Below are 19,123 nucleotides of genomic sequence, written 5' to 3' on the forward strand. Positions count from 1 at the left end.
GGGCAGTTGGGGAGGTAATGGCTGTGGCCTCAGCTGATTGGCTGGGGAACAGTTGGAGTCCTGTTCCGCAGGTCGCTGGGCGTGTTTTGATCAGGAAGTTTGAAGGGGTGAGCGGGAGGTTACTCAAGGGGAGGAGGCGTGGTCTAGGCGAAGGACACAGAACAAGATGGAGTTGGCCGGCATAGGCCCGCCCTTTCAGTAGTACTTTATCAACATGAACATGGCGTCTCAAACCAATGCCATTCCTTGTGATCCCTTTTGGTCCGTAGTCAATTGTAAGATTCGGCCAAAATGTCCTTGGCTCTATGGAACATAACCAAGAGCCAGGGATTTCTAGAGCAGATGTTGTATGAAAAAAAGAATACTGGAACCGCCAATACCGGATTTGGTACCTGGACTGCCATTTACAACAGGGTGAATCCAGCCATTATTTGTCGTCTGGTCTCCTTGGGTACAACACGATAATAACAGTACCTAACGAACAGAGAGACAGACAGGATTACACACGGAGCGCACCTAGCAGGGTGCACAGGGCAGGTACCAGCAAAATACTCTCCTTCACATCCCACATCCCACTCAATGCAAAGCTCTATTGCAAATTGCATTTTATTATCTGTTTACATCTCTCTTTTCCCCACTAGATTGTGAGTTTTAGAATGACTGGGGCCTACTCTTTTCTACCTTTGCACCTCGGGGGCATAAAAGTGTCTGGAATAAGACACGAGGAGTTTAAACACATCTCAGATGAATGAAGAGGGTATTGCAGTCTCCAGCTCTGCGTGCAAAGAACTTTCACTGTGTTCTTCATCCTCAACACCGATTCACGCACTGGGGGCGAGCATACCACCCAGTCTTTGCTGGGGAAGATGGGCTAATTTGACCAAGACCAGAAAAGCAAGGTTGCGATTTTTAACAGACAATGCATCCAGAGGACGTTTCCATTGTTGAGTTAACAGAACCTACACGTCTACGCCGCCCTGTAGGGCGGCCCACAACACCACCAGGCGCGTGGCGGAGACAGCGCGCGGCTTACGTAGATGCGTCCCTGCGGAAAAAAAGTCTCCATGCCCACTACCTTTAAGGAAAAGAGGATTAAGGCCCGGGAGGGACGGCGCCGGAAAAGGGCGACGCGCGCCCCACGCTCTGGGGAGGTGGCGGCGCGCAGGCACCGCCCCTCCCGCGGTTGCCGGGCAACCGGCCCGGAAGTCGCGGAACGCGCGTCGGCGCAGGCGCCTGTGAGCAGGTGCAAGATGGCGGAAGGCGGTGGCGCCGATCCGGGGGAACAGGAGAGGTCTTCTGGGCCGCGGCCCCCGAGCGCGCGGGATCTGCAGGTGCGGCGAGCGGCCGAGGGCGGGGCGCGGCGGCGGGAGCTGCGCGGCGGGGTGCGTTTCGGAGGCCGCCCCTGGCCGCGGCCGAGCCCTCGCCAGCCCCCGCCTGGGGACCGAATTGTAACTCCCGCGATGCAGGTCTCCCCAGGGCGGTGCAGCGGACAGTGGTGTTCGTGGAAACAGGTGCCCCAGCCCAACGCTCTGGTGCCCGCGCCTCTTTCCCCTCCACCCGATTTGCAATTTAAGAAGCAACCGTACATTTAAAATGGCATTGTGTGTGGGGTGGCTCAATGGTTGGTGCCGCCTTCGGGAGACTTCTTGTAGAAGAAAGCTTTCCGGTGGCCGCGGGAAAATCAGCGGTCACTTTATAAGTAATGATACGTGCCGGCTTGATCTTTCTTGTCTCGGAGGCTGTTTCTGTCTGGATTACTTGTGTGTAAAAATGATTGCTTTTAATCGGGGAGCTTTTCCCTTTTAGAAGGGCGAGCTAAGGTATTTCATCCTATGGCTGTGCATCCTCGTTGTAGAAACTGTAGTGCGTGAAACATTGCACATAAGAAACGGCGGCTTAAAACTTCATGATGACATTAGTTAGCTAAATAAGAATGGGGCAAATCTCGCTTTATCAGATACTTAACCCTACTGTCCTCATTTAGGCTTTTTTTCTCCCTGTCTCATGAGACCATTGATACAAATTCAACAAGTAAACAATCATAATAAGCTGTGTAATTAGAAGTAAGTGACACGGAATCTGCATGCGTTGGTAGAGAAGTTCTGATGCAGTTACACCTTCAGTTCTGCTTCTTTGAACAAGTATTGAACCACCTGCCATGCATCGTTCTGCTAAACCCCACAGAATGAAGAGACGAGTAGGACATCAAATCCACAGTTGGTACTGGCCACTCTTGAAGGGGATAGAAGAGGAAAAGGCATTTCTATCTATTTGTTGCAGAAATAACATATGAATATGTTGAACATAGCATTTTAAGGCGGAGTATGATTGAATGCCAAGTTAAGCAGGACATAAAATGAAGAATTTGGAGAATGGACAGCTCAGTGTCAGGTTAGAAGACAAACTGGATGGGGAATAGTCCCAGTGCTCGTAAATTAATTCAGTGGTAGTTACCATCTACTTCTTCTTTTCTGTTGTAGACTACCCTCATTAAGAAGCAACATGGGATGGTGGGGGAAACCGGCCCTGCCACTGAGTAGACTTGTGAATGTCAGAAATGTCTTAATCTCTCTGATTCTCAGTGTCTTTATTTGTAATCTAGGGGTGATGTAGGTGGTGTCAGGAATGAAATGTCTATGAAGTGCCCATGCACTCCCATAGTATCTTGGGCTCTATACTTGCTTGGTAAATATTTGGTTCCTTTTTCTTTTTTTTTTTTTTTCAACGTTTTTTTTTTTTTTTTATTTTTGGGACAGAGAGAGACAGAGCATGAACGGGGGAGGGGCAGAGAGAGAGGGAGACACAGAATCGGAAACAGGCTCCAGGCTCCGAGCCATCAGCCCAGAGCCTGACGCGGGGCTTGAACTCACGGACCGCGAGATCGTGACGTGGCTGAAGTCGGACGCTTAACCGACTGCGCCACCCAGGCGCCCCGGTTCCTTTTTCTTTAAGGGAGGAGAATACTATACCTTTAACTGGTTAGTCCATTCTAATACTATTAAAGTGAAAACCCTGTAACTTAATATCCTGTCTCTCACTTCAGTCTATTTCTTCTTTTCATGTGAAAAATGAGAAAAGTTTGGTTAATGATTGCCTGATACTTGGCAGATTACAGACCTAATGCAGTGGATTTGATATGATTGATGGTTACAGATGTTTTGGTGAATGTCACTGGAGAATGCCGACCTCTCCACCATCAGTTAGAGGATAGGGATTTTTTGTTCTTATCTACTTTCTGGTAGGTTGGTAGGTGGATAACTAATATCTTATGAACGTGATGTGGATATTAAATACATTAAGTATTGATAATGTTTCCTTTAGAATTTAATAAGCATCTGAAAAACTTGCAAATAAACCTGAAAACAACCAAAATGATGATGTACGAAGAAATAGAGTAGGTTTAAAAGAATGATGTTCTTCTCCCCAATGAGTTTCTTTAATATCAATTATTGTTTTATTGCCTTGTTATTGTTTAATCTAGCTCTGCTTTCTTAAGTGTACTTTTCAGCAGATACTTCTTTCTGGAAAGCTCGTTCTACGAGTCATAATATTGTAGAGGAAAAGAGTAATGTATTACTAATTGGAACACGCAAAAGATACCCCTAAGTATGTATATGTTAGCTGCCAGGCAGTGTAGGGTTTGTTGGCATCTAAATCAGAAGAGATTTCCTCATTTAGCACAGGAGGAAACATGGACGACTGTCCCCCAGGAAGCCTCCCGGCACTGTGAGCCTCTGACTTACCGCAAAAATCTCCTCTGGATAACAAACCAAGAGCAGATCTTAGCTCCCTTCCTGTACCCCCAAAGTGGGAAACATTCAGTGGGAAGGCTTAGGATGGGATTGTTAGTGACAATACTAACCCTAAAAACCTCAGTGTTCGTAAGTTTCTGAACATTTTCAGAGACTTTTCTCTCTTCTGGTTCCCCTCAATCAATCCACACGCACATGCGTTTAACACGTGGTTAACATATTTAATTGTATGCTTCTGTCCCAGTTTTCCTCCAGAATCGTATCAAAAGAAAAAAGGTTTCTGTTCTCAGTGCTGTGTTTCCCTATAGATTGGAGTCGGGGGTGATTAGAGATCACTTCAGTACTTACGAGAGTTAGGACGGGTTGGGGGAAATAGTGGAGTTCTGTAAGTGGGCAAAAGAATAAGAACGTCTGGTCCTGTGTTACAGTTGCCACAAGTATCCTAATCCTGATGGCTATCAGTATTCCGTATCATTGGTTCTCAATTTAGTGCGTGTCAGAATCATCTAGAAGGCTTGATAGCACAGATTGCAGGCTCCTCCCCCCACCCCAAGAGTTTTTCACTCACTGGGTCAGGGTGGGGCCGGAGTATGTGCATTTTCAAAGCTTCCCCAGTAATGGTGATGTTCTTCTTCTGTATAAAAACTATACCTTCTGGCAGTTGTCACTCTAAGGCTGAGAATTCCAGGAGTTTTCATCTTTTGCTGTCTACTTGATTATTCTCATTCTCAGTTACTTTTCCTTCAGGTTTCGCGTCATGCTCTTCACATTTTAAATTCTAGAGAAAAGATGATCAGTGCTTATGTGCTTTATTCCCTCTGTGCAATTGAAATAGCTTCATAATCTCATTGTTTAGCCCGTGGAACTTTTTACGAATGAACTTACACCATATGATGCTGCAGGGACATCATGAATCCCAGCATTCATTCCCTCTAAATATCATTTTTGGTTACTTTTTTCCCAAAAGATTTTCCAGAGATGATCGTGCCTATTCGGGGGACATTAAGGGAAATTTTTGAATTGTTCAAGTTGTCAGAAGTGGCAACAAAATAACTTAATGCTGAAATTTTATGAATAACTTTTTAAAATTCCAATTTCAAGAACTATGTTGGATTTTTCTTTCCATTTTGAAGGTACCCAGCCATGTATCTATAACACATTATTTGGTAATACTGTTTTCTAAAAGTTATATAAACCATATGTACAGTTTATTATCTTATATTTTTAAAAGTTCATTTGTGTTAACTTGATGAAATTCAGATGTCTGTTAAAGTTTTAAATAGAATAATTTTGAAATTATTTTATGTGCTTGGATTTTGAAAACTTAAACAGCTAAATGAAATAATTTTTATCAGAGCAGACGGACATGAGTGTAAAACATCTTCAAGTATTTTTTTTTAATTATAGGAAAATTATACACCCAACTTTGAAAACATTATCAAATGCAGTTTTTGAAACAGGTGAATAGTTAATTGAAAACAATTAAGCAGTTATTGTAACTTTAATTTATTCTAGTATATGTGGCATTTTGATTAGTTTTATCAAGTGAGAGATACTTTGGTTTTATTTTGGAAGGAGGTCATCTGAAGCAGCAGCCTTTATTTTTCATTAAAACTTTTACAACTCAGGGGCAGCTGGGTGGCTCACTCAGTTAAGCGACCCACTCTTGATTTCAGCTCAGGTCATGATCTCACGGTTCCTGGGATCAAGCCCCAAATGGGGCTCTGCGCTGACAGTGCAAAGCCTGCTTGGGATTCCCTCTTTCTCTCTCTTTCTCTCTCTTTTTCTGTCCCTCCCTTGATCGCTCGTGCGCTCTCTCTCTCTCTCTCTCTCTCTGTCTCTGTGTCTCTCTCTCTCTCTCTGTCTCTCTCTCAAAAATAAATAAATAAACTTAAAAAAAATTTACGGCTCAATCACAAGTTAATATTCTACTCTTCATTTCTACTTGTCTGTAAAAGTTCATTCCTAGGGTTATACTTCATAACAAATCTGTTGTTTTATAGTTGGCCTTGGCGGAATTATATGAAGATGAAGTGAAATGCAAATCTTCCAAATCTGATAGACCTAACGCTGCAGTCTTTAAAAGCCCGCGAACACCACCTCAGAGGTAAGTTTTGTTCTGTTTTTGTCTTGTTTTGGTTTCAAACATTGCATGTCTTTTTATTTCACCAATCCTCTTATTTTAAATGGCCTTGGGAATTTTTTCTAAAACTATGATTTCTAAAGTACATATTATTTAGGTAGTATTCCTAGAACAATAGTAGAAGGCTAAAACATACTTATGGAAAAATTGTCTTAAAGTCCTGATACTTTGGTAGATATCATAAAGAAATACACACCCAATAGTATTTTTGTTGGACACTGCGGTCCTTTTTGAGTCATAGGATACACTGAGGATATGACAAAAGCTATAGCCCATCTCCCCACAAAATAGCATTTACGCACAATTTTATTAATTGTTTTTAAGGATTTGTGTTTCTGAAAACCCACTCATGGAGTCCCTATATGCCTTCTATCCTCCATTTAAGAACCTAGAACTTCAGGAACCTGTCTGTGCTTTCACGGATGATGACCCATCGAATAAGTGATCTCTTAGACAGTATTTGCTATTGTTAAACCCCTGAACTAGAAGGAGAACCACTAGATTTAAGAGATGAGAGCCAGGTACACTTCGTTACCATGAGTTTTCCTGTTTCTAGCAATGTTTTCATTAATGTCTTTTTAATACTGCGAATTTCATCACTGTGGAGAAACTTGGAATTTTTCCATTATATCTCATTCACAGAAAGTCTGTCATTTTACCAGAAATTTAAGACTTCACTAGAAATTATCCTTTCTTTTTTGTTTGTCACTACTCCACATCCTTTTTTCTGTAGGGGAGATAAAAATGATGTACCTTTTTTGGACATGAATGAGAAGAAAGAAAATTTGTCCCCAAACTTTTTATTTTATGAATTTTCAAACCCATAGGTAATCACAAGATTAGTACAATGAATGTATGCTGTATATGCTTTCCCTATATTCCCCGGTTGTTAACATGTTACAGCATTACATCTGTAAAAACACTCTGTTACTCAACTACTTGGAAGCAAATTGCAGCCATCATAACGTTTCATTAGACACTTCAATAGACTATCCACTAAGAAGAGGCACAAACACCTTTATCACCTGGTAACGTATCACAGCTGAGAACATGAACAGTAATTTCCTGAAATCCTGTAATGTCTAGTCCATAAATATCTCTTCAAGCCCTTTTTGGATTTAGGATCTAACCAATGGCCGTGCCATCCACTTGATTGTGCCGGTTTCGAATCTGAATCCAGAGCATTCTCCTCATCTGTTCGCTGTTTGCTCTTAGCTCAGCTGTATAATCCAAAATTCATTACATTGACATTCAAGGTCATTGTGTCTTCGCCATTAGATTCTTGTTAAACATATTTGTCGAGGATACTAGTAAGTGATACTGCCTACCCTGTATTATATCACATCAGGAGCCATATGTAATTTCAGATTTTCTCACTGTTGGTGATATGTTCACTTGATAAAGGGGCCGATCACCACATCATTCCATTGTAAGATACGGTTTTTCTTTTGTACATCGGCAGCTTGGTATCTTGGCACTGTTTGAATATCCTGTCTTTTTCATTTTTGACACGTATGTGTGTGTGTACATATATATGTAAAATATATATACAATATATTTTAACTTCTTGACTTACACATTCTCCAAAGTTTTGAAAATACTTAAAATATTTATGTACCAAAGTTTTATTCATTAACTGTTTGACCATTGTTTCGCCAATTTGAGCGTATTTTGAACAACTTAATTTGTTTACGGTACAACAAAATAGTTGACTACTTATAATAAGGTTAGTGTATTAATGTTTTCCTTGCTATTCAAATATAATCATTAAGTTGTTTTTTTTTTTTTAATTTTTTTAACACTTATTTTTGAGAGACAGAGCACGAGCAGGGGAGGGGCAGAGAGAGAGGGAGACACAGAATCTGAAAACGGGCTCCAGACTCTGAACTGTCAGCACAGAGCTGGACACCGGACTTGAACTCATGGACTCTGAGATCATGACCTGAGCGGAAGTCGGATGCTTAACCGACTAAGCCACCCGAGCGCCCCAAGATTTTTTTTTTAATGTTTATTTATTTTTGAGAGAGCACAAGCAGGGTAGGGGCTGAGAGTGGGAGGCAGTGGTTCCAAACAGGCTCCAGGCTGGACAGCAGCGAGCCTGATGTGGAGCTCGAACTGTGAGATCATGACCTGAGCGGAAGTCAGATGCAAAACCAGTTGAGCTACCCAGGCACCTGGATCTTTAAGATATTTTAATGAATGGTTTTTTTCTCTTTTGTTTTGTCCTGTCTGAAGCAGTGTTGCCATTAATAGTTGCAATTTGGTAATGCCATTTTGAAGAACTTTGTGCCTCAGATTTGATCTCTGGAAATATTTACATACCCAAAAGGAGGAGCTGCCCTAAAAGATATTGACTGAGGCTTAAGCTGTGTTTAGTCTGCTTAGAATACAATGAAGCAAGTTATTGGCGATCTTTTTTTTTTTTTTAACTCAGTATGCTATTTTCTAATACTAAGTATATAATTCTTTTGATTCCATCCTCCACATTGACATATACTCAATTTCATTGCATTTCTGCTGCTTTATTTGGTACAGAAGACCTGCTTATTTTCATGGTTCACTTTCTTGGGCAGTATTGCATATCAAATTATTTCTCTGCTCATTGTCATTTTTAAATCCAGTATATTTTCACTGTCTGGAACTCTGCACATAATGTGGTCTATGTTTGTAATTTAGGAGAGGAGGGATAGAATCTACAGAACTCAGAAGATAGCCTGACACCAGCTTTAACATATTCATCTGCAAAAGTTGTCATCTAACAGAACCTAAAAACAATGTGCCTCCTTGTTCACACTGAACGACTATGAAATTGGACTTATTCAAAAATTTGAGAACTTAAAAAAAAAAAGTTCTTTTGCGTCATCAGGCAGTAGTTTTATTTTGAGAATTAAATGAGATAAGTGTTTAAGATGACTAGCACAGTGTTGGAACCTAGCTGGACCTTAAAAGATTATTAGGATACAGGTACCACAAAAGACAAGGGACAGGGTTCCTAAACAAAAGGGCACAGAGGAGAAAATGATACGTATGATGAGGGGGATCCGAATAGGAGCCAGCAGAACTTTAGTAGACCAGCTGCAGATAAGGTTGGCTAGCTAGAGTGCTGGCAGGGTGTGCTTCCTGGCCGTGTGACCTGTGCATTCACACAGAGCCCCATGCTGCGAAAGGCCCCGTGCTGGGGTTAGTGTTGTGCCCTTGCATATTGAAATTCCTAACAAATTTTGAGCAGAGAGACTCCTTTTCATTTGGCACTGAGCCCCGCAAATTACATAGCCAGTCCTGGATAGAGCCACATTATGGGCAGATAGCCTTGAATGCCAAAGGGGCTTGCTTGTACTTGTGTCGAAGACAATGGAAAGCCAGCGTATGTTTTTTAATGTAAATTTTATGCTAAAAACTGTAACACAGTGAGAAAAGCTTTGTTTCTAGAGACAGATACACCTCAGTTCTAATTTTTTTTCCTCTCTGTTTTAATAAGGTTTTGCCAATGGACAAGTTTTTGAAACTCCCTAAGCTTTAGTTTTCTCTGTAAATCAGAGATAATACCACTGTTACGAGGATTAAATGAGCACATAGTTACTCCTTGATAAGTGTTAGCTATTGTTATATATTTTAGAAAAATAGGACTGGCGGTACAGTGTAAAATTAATAGTAATGGGGAGAACAAGATAAGGAGAGAAATTAAGAAGAAAACAATGACGGTAATCTAAGAAATGTGGCAATAAAAATTTGGACTCAAGTGGCGTCAGTGGAATGGAGGAGAAAGAGTAAAATCAGCGTGGGATACTTCCAAAGAATTTACTGTAGAAACATGGTAACGTGGGATATAGGGAGCAACTGAGTAGGAAAGAGACCTACAGGCTGTACAGGAAAAAAATGTGACTGTTCATGAGAAGATTTGTGTGGGGAATACAGGTTTAGTTTTGGTTTTGGAGAGATGAATTCGATTCAGTAGGTGCTTTTAAGTTCAGCCCTGGACCCCGTAAGTCACAGGAGGCTAAAAACATATTTGAGAATCGCCTGTAGAAGAGGTCGTTACCTAGGGAAGTGCACAAATGTTTTGATCAGAGGAGTTTACGTTTGAGGACAAGAGTCAGGGATATAGGCATACTTAATTATGAAAGAGGAGAAACGGATGGATTGTGATCTAAACATAAAAGGAAATATAAATAGGAAAATAACATATAATAAGAAAAATAAAATAAGACTTCTGGAAGAAAGTGGGATATCTCCGTGACCTTCAGGTAGGCAAAGGTTTCTTAAACAGGAAAGAAAATCATTAACCATAAAGGAACTAGTAAATCCTTTCCCGTGTCACATTTTTCCCGTAAGGTCTTTGTAACCAGGACTGAGATGAAATATATAGTTGTGCTTTCCAGAATAGAGACATGGGAAGGAGCTACAACAGGAAATAGCTGCAACAGGCAGCTTTTCTTTTTGTTTTCCTTTCCTCCTTCCTCTTCCTTTCCTTCCTCACAGCTGCCTTAAATCCTCTGCTACCCACCTTGTACCACCACTCGCCTTAAGAGCCAGCTATGGCATTGTTCGGCCTTGCCTGATCTACCGGGCCCTCTGAGGATAAGGTTGGCCCCTAAGGCTTCCATTGTCTGCTGCTCTGGGCAGACTCACCTCTGTGCTTGCCTAGTGCCCTAGCAGGATGGGGTCCAGCCCACCGCACCCCTGTCCTCAGCAATCATGAGCTGGTCTTGTGTTCGCAGGGTTCTGATGGTGCCCACCTGTTCTCCAGGTGGATTTTTCCTTCGCTTACAGTGAATTAAGAGCCGTTCTGCCATTCTGTCTTTTCTGTCCCGTTTTCCATATACTAATTTTGCAGAAAGTCTTATAGAAAGGCTATTCTTAGCCTCCAGTATTGATGTAATTTCCCCTCTTTGTTTTGTGAGTCAGTTCAGGACAGATTTAGAACTGAACATATGAGCTTTGTTATCTTATTCTGGGTGTCTCCATGTTGATATTTCGCTGGTTATATTTTCTGATACTCTTGACTGAAAAAAAATCTTGAAAGATAAAATAGATAAAATCTTATGTAAAACATGATGTGAATTTTATGTTCCCTAGGACCATTGTGAAGTTGGACTCAGAATAGAAATTAGTCACTATGTAGCTAATACACTGGAAAAATTGTGGTCTACATTATGTACCTTTGATACAGGGAATTACAATTTTTGAATCCAAAAGTCTCTGAGGAATAAATTCCCTGTGTGGGAGTAGGTCCCTTCACTAAGTAGGTCCCTACTGAATGTGGATTCGTCAGGGGAAGAGACTTAATTCTGACTGTCAACGCTGCTTTGCCCACCACACCAAGAGTGCCCACGTTGTGCGAGAGATGCGTTTGCTAAGCACTTACAGAAAGGGGATGGAAGAATTGACAAGCCAGTTCTCGTGTAGGATGTGAATTTGACTGCCACAAACCCCATCAGGAGAAAGTGTATGAACCATTTACTATTTCATTCCTTAATCCCATTTTTCAAATTAAGTATTTCCACAGAAGTCATAGAAATGGTTCTTCTTAAACAAAGGTCATGTCCTAAGACTCCGTAGCTTTTTACTTCAAAGGAGTTTATGTTTGTATTCTGAGTTTTTCTTCATGAACTTTAATGTCGAAAGGTTCTATTCAAGTGAACGTGAATACAGTGGATTACATATAGTTCAACCTTCAACTGGGAAGATTGTGAGTGAACTTTTCAAAGAGGCAAGAGAACATGGGGCTGTCCCTCTGAATGAAGCCACAAGAGCTTCAGGTGATAACAAATCTAAGGTGAGTGCTAAATTTAAAACTGAAACACACTGTTTATATATTTGATCTCACCTATAGGTTTTTATCTTATTTGGAAGCATTGTTTTCTGACTACATGTTTCTGTTTTAAAATTTTTTTTTTTTTAACGTTTATTTATTTTTGAGACAGAGAGAGACAGAGCATGAACGGGGGAGGGGCAGAGAGAGAGGGAGACACAGAATCAGAAACAGGCTCCAGGCTCTGAGCCGTCAGCCCAGAGCCCGACGTGGGGCTCGAACCCACGGACCGCGAGATCGTGACCTGAGCTGAAGTCGGACGCTTCACCGACTGAGCCACCCAGGCGCCCCTACATGTTTCTGTTTTAAACAATTGCTCTATTGTTATAAGATTATAATCCATTAATGATTGAAAGTCACAGCAAGTTTTTACGTTTCTGTGAAACTTGCCTGTTTACCCTTCCTTAAAAAATAATTATAGATTCACATGAATATGCAAAAAGAACACAGAGAGGTTCTATGTGCCTTTCACCCAGTTTCCTCCAGTGGTTATATCTTACATAATTGTAGTACAGAATCAAAAGCCAAGATCCGACGCTGGTACCATGTCCATATATAGTTCTGTGTCGTTTTCTCACATGTGTAGATTTGTGTAATTGTCAGCCCAGTCAAGGTAGCGCTCTGTCATCACGAGGATCTCCCTCATGGCGGACCCCGCCGTGGTCACACCCTCTTCCCATCCCTAACCTCTTGCCACCTAACCCTGTTCTCCACCTCCATAACGTCGTAACGTTGAGAACGTTATACGAGTGGGATGATACAGTAATAGTATGTGACCTTTCGGGATTAGCTTTCCTTCACTCCGCTCCATGCCCTGGAGATCATCGGAGTTACTGAGTGTCTCAGTACCTTGTTCTCCTGAGTCCAGAGTAGCACTTCATGGTATCGATGTGCCACAGTCGGTCGAACCTTTTGCTTACTGAGGGACGTTTGAGGTGTTTCCAGTTGGGGACAATTACAGATAAAGCTGCTGTGAGCAGTCGTGTCCACATTCTCGTGTGGATGTCAGTTTTCCTTTCTGTGGGATGAATGCCCAGGAGTCCAGTTGCTGGGTCATAAGGGAAGTGTATGTTTAGTTTCTTAGAAACTGCCGAACTCTTCACGGTGAATGGCAGATCCAGTTTCTCCATTCTTGCCAGCTTTTGGTATTGTCGCTATTTCAGATTTTAGACATTGTGATAAGCGTGTGGTTATAACTCATTGTCGTTTTCGTTGGCACTTTCCTAACGGCCAGCGATGTCAGTTTGCGTTCTCCTGATGGCTAGTGATGTGAGACATCTTTTCATGTGTTTATTTGCCATTATCTTTACTCTCCCCCACTGCAAAATGACTTTGGCCTCTTTTCAAATTGGATTGTTACTGTTGAGTTTTGAAAGTTCTTTAGAGATTTCAATAGGTATGAGTCCTTTGTCAAATATATGCATTGCAAATATACATATATGTTTATATATTTACATACATATGTATATGTATTTACATATATATTTATACTTATACGTACTTATATACATTTATAAACCTATATGCATATATATATCCATACATGTGTGTGTATATGTGTATGTGTGTATATATATGTATTTGAAGAAAGACTAAGACAACATAAGCTGGGCAGGGGCAGAAGAGAGAGGGAAAATCCCAAGCAGGCTCCTTGCTGCCAGCACAGAGCCCCATGCGGTGCTCAAACTCATGACACCATGAGATCATGTCCTGAACTGAAATCGAATTGGACACCTGACTGAGCCACCCAGGTGCCCCTGGATCACAGATATTTTCTTCCAGATGGTAGTCGGGTCTTTTCATCCTCTTATCAGGGCTTGTCACAGAACAGAAGTTTTTAGTTTTGACAAAGTCCAATGTATCTTTTTCTTTTTATGGATTATTTAGTCTATAGAAAAGAAAGGAATGTGATCATTAAAAGCGTATTTATGATATGGAAAGTGATTAAAAGGAATGGTATTTTTACTTCATAAGCCTTCCTCCCTGAAAAATAGAAGACCTTGTGATCAGTGTAATAAAACAAAAAGTACAATCATAGTTGACTGCAACAGTTAAATAAAAGCAGCTTATAAAATAAATATGCAGCCTTTCTTCAGAGTAATTTATACCCATTTATAAAATCCTTCCTTAACTCTGTGAAACTGTTATTTACTTTGTGAAATATGATTTAAACATAATTTTTATGATAAGACATAAAATACTAATGGTGGCTTTTAAAAATCTGTTTATACTTGAAATTAGATATTTCAGTATGTAAATACATTAACAAAACTTTTTTTTAATGTTTATTATTTGAGAAAGAGATAGAGAGCAAGCAGGGGAGGGGCAGAGAGAGAGGGAGACACAGAATCCAAAACAGGCTCCAGGCTCTGAGCTGCCGGCACAGAGCCCGACGCGGGGCTGAACCCACAGACGGCAAGATCATGACCTGAGCCGAAGTCGGCCGCCCAACCGACTGAGCCACCCAGGTGCCCCTGTAAATGCATTTTTAAATTTAAAATTGGTCTAAATTATTTCAACTCAAGTCACTAATGTTTTTAGGGAAGAAACATAGTATCTTACTTGAGTATACTTCTCTGTAACATAAGAGCTTCATTTAAATAAAAATTTTTCCTCGAAAGTGTAAACCAGTTGGGCTAATTATAACTAATCTAGTTTTAAAATATGTATCATACATTATCATAACGTTTTTCACTATAAACCTTAGTGAATTTTTCGCTCATTTGCGGTGTATTTTAGTCATTTACAGGTGGAGGATATAGATTGGGCAATTCCTTTTGTAAGCGGTCTGAATACATCTATGGAGAAAACCAACTGCAAGATGTAGGTACAGTAGCCAAAATGAAAAATTGTAGATATTTGCCTCTAGTTCCTGCTGTTTTAAATTTAAGGGTTGATAATATAATCTCTTTTCTGTTATTTTTTGGAACATGGATTTTAAAGGATCGATGTGAAAGCTTTTAGTCTCAAATTTTATATTTTGTATCTCCATTATGCCTTGTACTTAGATTGTAAATATTTTCTATACGTTGAAAGAACGTATGATTCACTATCAAAATGAGCTTTACGTACATACAATAATAATTACCCTTAGTGGTAGACTGTCAGAATATAGAAATAGCTGAGTTGTAAACGGTCATTCTTTGTTTTTGCCTTTTAAAATTTGGAGTTACAATTTCATTTAAACATGTATAGTTTAGCCTTGGAGGGTCATTGGAAATTCTCTCTTGCCCCTTGACATAACTGTTTAAGCCCTGTAGCAGACAAGAGTATGGGCACAGATGAATGAGAAGGGTGGGTGTGGAGTGACAGCTGTATGCTCTCCATCCTTTCATTTTCTCAGTGACCCAGAATAATTGTACTTCAAGGCCAGGGTCTAGCTGTGGGACCTTTGGTATTTCAGCCATTGTTGATTTGTTAAGCTACATACAAATCTGCCTGGCAAACACATGCTTTCATTTATGTCTTTATTTTAACTGTGAATAAAAAATAATAACTCCCATGTTTTAAATAAAGTGGGTGGCTTAATATGTTGTGAAATATCACATTGGAAGCTTAAGATTGTTCAGTAAGATGGATTCTTATATGCCTTTGTCTTTTTTCCTATGCTCACAAGGTTCAGATTTTGCTTAAACTGTGGAGCAATGGTTTCAGTTTAGATGATGGAGAACTGAGACCTTATCACGACCCACCAAATGCTCAATTTCTGGAGTCTGTTAAAAAAGGGTAAGATGTATTGTGTTCTGTTTGTCACTTAGGGTGGGACTTTTTCACGATACTGGGATGTATTATGTAAGTGGTTGCTGAGGGAAGGGTATCTGTAAATATCTAAAGGGTATATTGCTATCTGTAAGTCTCTGGTTCTTAACTTGGTGGGGAGGGACAGTAGACATTGGCCCTTTCCAAAATCTGATCAAGCTATGGTCCCAGTTCCAGGAAGAAACCTCTTAATGTAATAAGTCAGTGCATTGATTAGCATGTAGCTGTCCATCCACTAAGCCACTCTCCTGCTTACCATTAACAGGATGACTCTCATTGTATGTGTACCTGAAATTCAGCAACTTATATTAAAATTTTTAAGGTGACATTACTGCTGGCAGAAGATTTCAAAAGGTTAGTTGGAGTAGTGGTTCGTGAAAGTAAACCATCTATACAATGCTCTGACCCATCTAACGAACATCATAGCTCACCAGCCCTCCTTGCTAAAGGATGAGGAATCAGGTGATTTTGCTATGATTATGAAAGCTTTTCTGCATCAGTGTGATCGTTCCTAAGTAGAAACACAACTAAACAGAGAAGGTTGGTGAGTAAGTGGGAGATTTAAGTAGCAGGGAAGAGGCTGGAGTAGGAGCTTACGCTCCATCCAGGAACTGAAGCTGGAGCTTTTCCAAGCGATGTAAGTATGTCCAAGGAGAGTGGCTGAAGTGGAGTAGAGGTGAAACTCATTGGCGTTGAGGGAGTCGAGAACCTCTATTTTTAGAACACTAATCAGCATGAATTTTGAATTTGAATTCTACAAAGATAATGTTTGGATACCAAAAAGTGCTGTAGGCGATATGCTGACGTCCTTGAGAAAGGTGGGGAAGCTGTCCTAGAAGGCAGTATGTGGCGAGGGTAAATACGAGGAAATAATAGTTTAAGACAGTGCTGTGGACCAGGAGACCTGCAGTCACTGGGAAGAGCTGGGAGCAGCTGGTTAGGGAAAGTGAAGATCTGCTAAGGGAAAATCAACATTGCTATTGAAATTGATGCTTGTTTCAAGATGGCGGAAGACAAGACCATGCTGATGTTGGATGTCCTATAATGTAGACCAAAACTCATTTATTCTTAAATGAAAATAATCCACAAACTTTATGGACTAATATTCAAGCAGTCATGGTATCCTAAAAGAGTTTTTTTAAGGAGTTTTAATTTGAAGTAAAATTATGATCAAGAACAGTTTTTAAAAAGACTCCTTGAAAACAGTGATTTGATGTCAGATAGTAGTTGGCAACTGTAGAATCACTGTCCTCTTTTTATGACAAATATTTTGTGCCACCACCTTCACTGTCCTCAAAGAAGAACTCGCAGATGACATAATCGCCCCTGCATATTATTTCCCGAAAAAATGATCTAAAATTTACTTTAAATGTATTGAAATAAAGGAAAATAATTTATCATAAAATTGTACATATTTTAATTTATAACTGCTTCATCTGACCACACCAGAAGACAAAATAATAGTAGTCAGATAATTCGCACCTATGTGCAGTCTTACACCTCTCAAAGAAAATGTGACAAACATAAACGCGGAATGATGAGGTGTGTGAGTTTGGCAACATAATTACCATCAGTGGCGTTGAAGTCAGGGACTTGGTAAAGCTCCAAGCAAACCAAAGTGCAGTCTTCTCTGTTTATATGATACACATATTCCTGAAATTTTCGAAGTACATTAATACAATGCTCCCCGCCCCCCAAAATGTGTCTTGCTTTTTTCTAAGACAGACCCAAAGCCTGAAGTTCTAGACTCAGACGTTACAGACAGTGTTGTCATCCATGTGAGTCTCAGGCAGGGCATTCAGTGATTCTGTGGAACCCGAGACAAGACTTGATTCGGCAAACTGAATCCCTGTGGCAGACCATCTCATACCTGGGTCCCGACCCTGAACGGCAGCACTCGCGAATCACTCGACAGTCAAAGACACCTATCGATTTTTAAACTTCACCTTCTTCCAGAGAGTTTAGAAGTAAATATCTATATTAACTCTTATGTCCTCACAGGAATTTGCTAGCGTTTATTTAGGGATAAATTGCCATCTTACAGTTTGGCTTTCTAAATGTTAGAAGCACTCCAGGATCACTGATGACAAAAAGTCCCTGTATTGAGAACCACTAAGGAATAATGTGATACAGCTTTTTTACAAATTCTGATTCCGGTACCGTTATCATACAGTGTTACATGCATTTCAGGTGTACGATGTAACGATCCAACAATTCCCACGTCACCCAGTGCTCAGCACAAGTACAGTCCTTAGCCTCCTCACCTGTTTCACCCATACCCCACCAGCTCCCCTCTGATAACCATCCGTGTGTTCTCTGTAGCTAGCCGTCTGTTTCTTGGTTTATCTCTCACTTTTCCTTTGGTTGTTTGTTTTGTTTCTTAAATTCTACATATGAGTGAAGTCCTAATGGTATTTGTCTTTGAGTATTTCACTTAGCGTAATACTCTGGCTTCTTCCACATCATCGCGAACGGCGAGACTTCATTCCTTTTTTTTTTTTTTTTTTTTTTTTGGCTGACTAATATTCCGTTGGGTATATATAGCACATCTTTATCCATTCATCTGTCAGTGGACACTTGGGCTACTTCCGTGTTTTGGCTACTGTAAATAATGCTGCTATAAATACAGGGGTGGGTGTATCCTTTAGAATTGGTGTTCTTATATTCTTTGCATAAATACCCAGTAGTGCAGTTGCTGGGTCACAGGGTAGTTCTATTTTTAATGTTTTGAGGAACCTCCACACTGTTTTCCAGAGCGGCCCGCACCAGTTTGCATTCCCACCAGCAGTGCAAGAGAGTTCCCTTTTTGCCACATCCTGGCCAACACCTATTGTTTCTTGTGTTTTTTTATTTGAGCCATTCTGACAGGTGTGAGGTGAAATACCTCATTGTGAAAGAATTGGAAGATGACACAAAGAACTGGGAAGACCTTCCAGGCTCATGGATTGAAAGAGCAAATACCGTTAAAATGCCTGTACTACCCAAAGCAAACCATACATTTAACACGATCCCTGTTAAAATACTGTTTTTCACAGAACCAGAACAAGCAATCCTGAAATGTAAATGGAACCACAAAAGACCCCGAATAGCCAAAGCAATTTTGAAATAGAAAAGCAAAGCTGGAGGCATCATAATGTGAGGCAGCTTGAAGAAGAAAAGATCTACAGGGACTAATCCATCATCGTGGGAATTTCTGTATTATAACTGTTTCCCAGAGTAGCTCACAACTTGATTATAATCATGTCAACGGTGTAGATTAGGTTTTTTTTTTTAAGTGAACTAAAACCTTTTCCCTTTTTAAAAGAGAGATTCCCCTGGAGCTTCAGCGGCTGGTTCACGGTGGCCATGTGAATTTGGATATGGAGGACCGCCGGGATCAAGAATACATAAAACCTAGACTGAGGTTCAAGGCTTTCAGTGGAGAAGGACAAAAACTTGGAAGGTAAAATCCTAAAATGAGAAAAATACTTGTCTTTGTCCAGCACGAGTTTTCTTCAAGAATAACAAAAGCAAAATAACCTAGAAAGTAAAAACTAAAACATGAACCGCGAAGGCCTTGCCGGTAGAATTACATATGCAAATCTAGTGATAATATTGGTAGCTCATACTTAGATAGCAGTCACCACATCCCTGGCCCAGGAAACACTTTAAAATACA

General features: G+C 40.5%; 1 protein-coding gene across 4 annotated transcripts in view; it reads left to right on the forward strand.

Annotated features, from left to right (window-relative positions):
* Positions 1–1,228: 1,228 nt before the first annotated feature.
* Positions 1,229–19,123, forward strand: part of UBXN2B (UBX domain protein 2B) — a 28,323-nt gene continuing 10,428 nt past the window's right edge. For all 4 annotated transcript variants that reach the window (XM_042923314.1, XM_042923318.1, XM_042923317.1 and 1 more), the window contains exons 1-6: positions 1,229–1,331; positions 5,756–5,859; positions 11,521–11,671; positions 14,447–14,530; positions 15,324–15,433; positions 18,771–18,908. In XM_042923314.1, the coding sequence (XP_042779248.1) occupies positions 1,251–1,331; positions 5,756–5,859; positions 11,521–11,671; positions 14,447–14,530; positions 15,324–15,433; positions 18,771–18,908 (668 nt within the window). In that variant the 5' untranslated portion in view covers positions 1,229–1,250. The remainder of the gene's footprint in view (positions 1,332–5,755; positions 5,860–11,520; positions 11,672–14,446; positions 14,531–15,323; positions 15,434–18,770; positions 18,909–19,123) is intronic.

Source organism: Panthera leo, chromosome F2, assembly GCF_018350215.1.
Source record: "Panthera leo isolate Ple1 chromosome F2, P.leo_Ple1_pat1.1, whole genome shotgun sequence".
NCBI classification, from domain to species: domain Eukaryota; kingdom Metazoa; phylum Chordata; class Mammalia; order Carnivora; family Felidae; genus Panthera; species Panthera leo.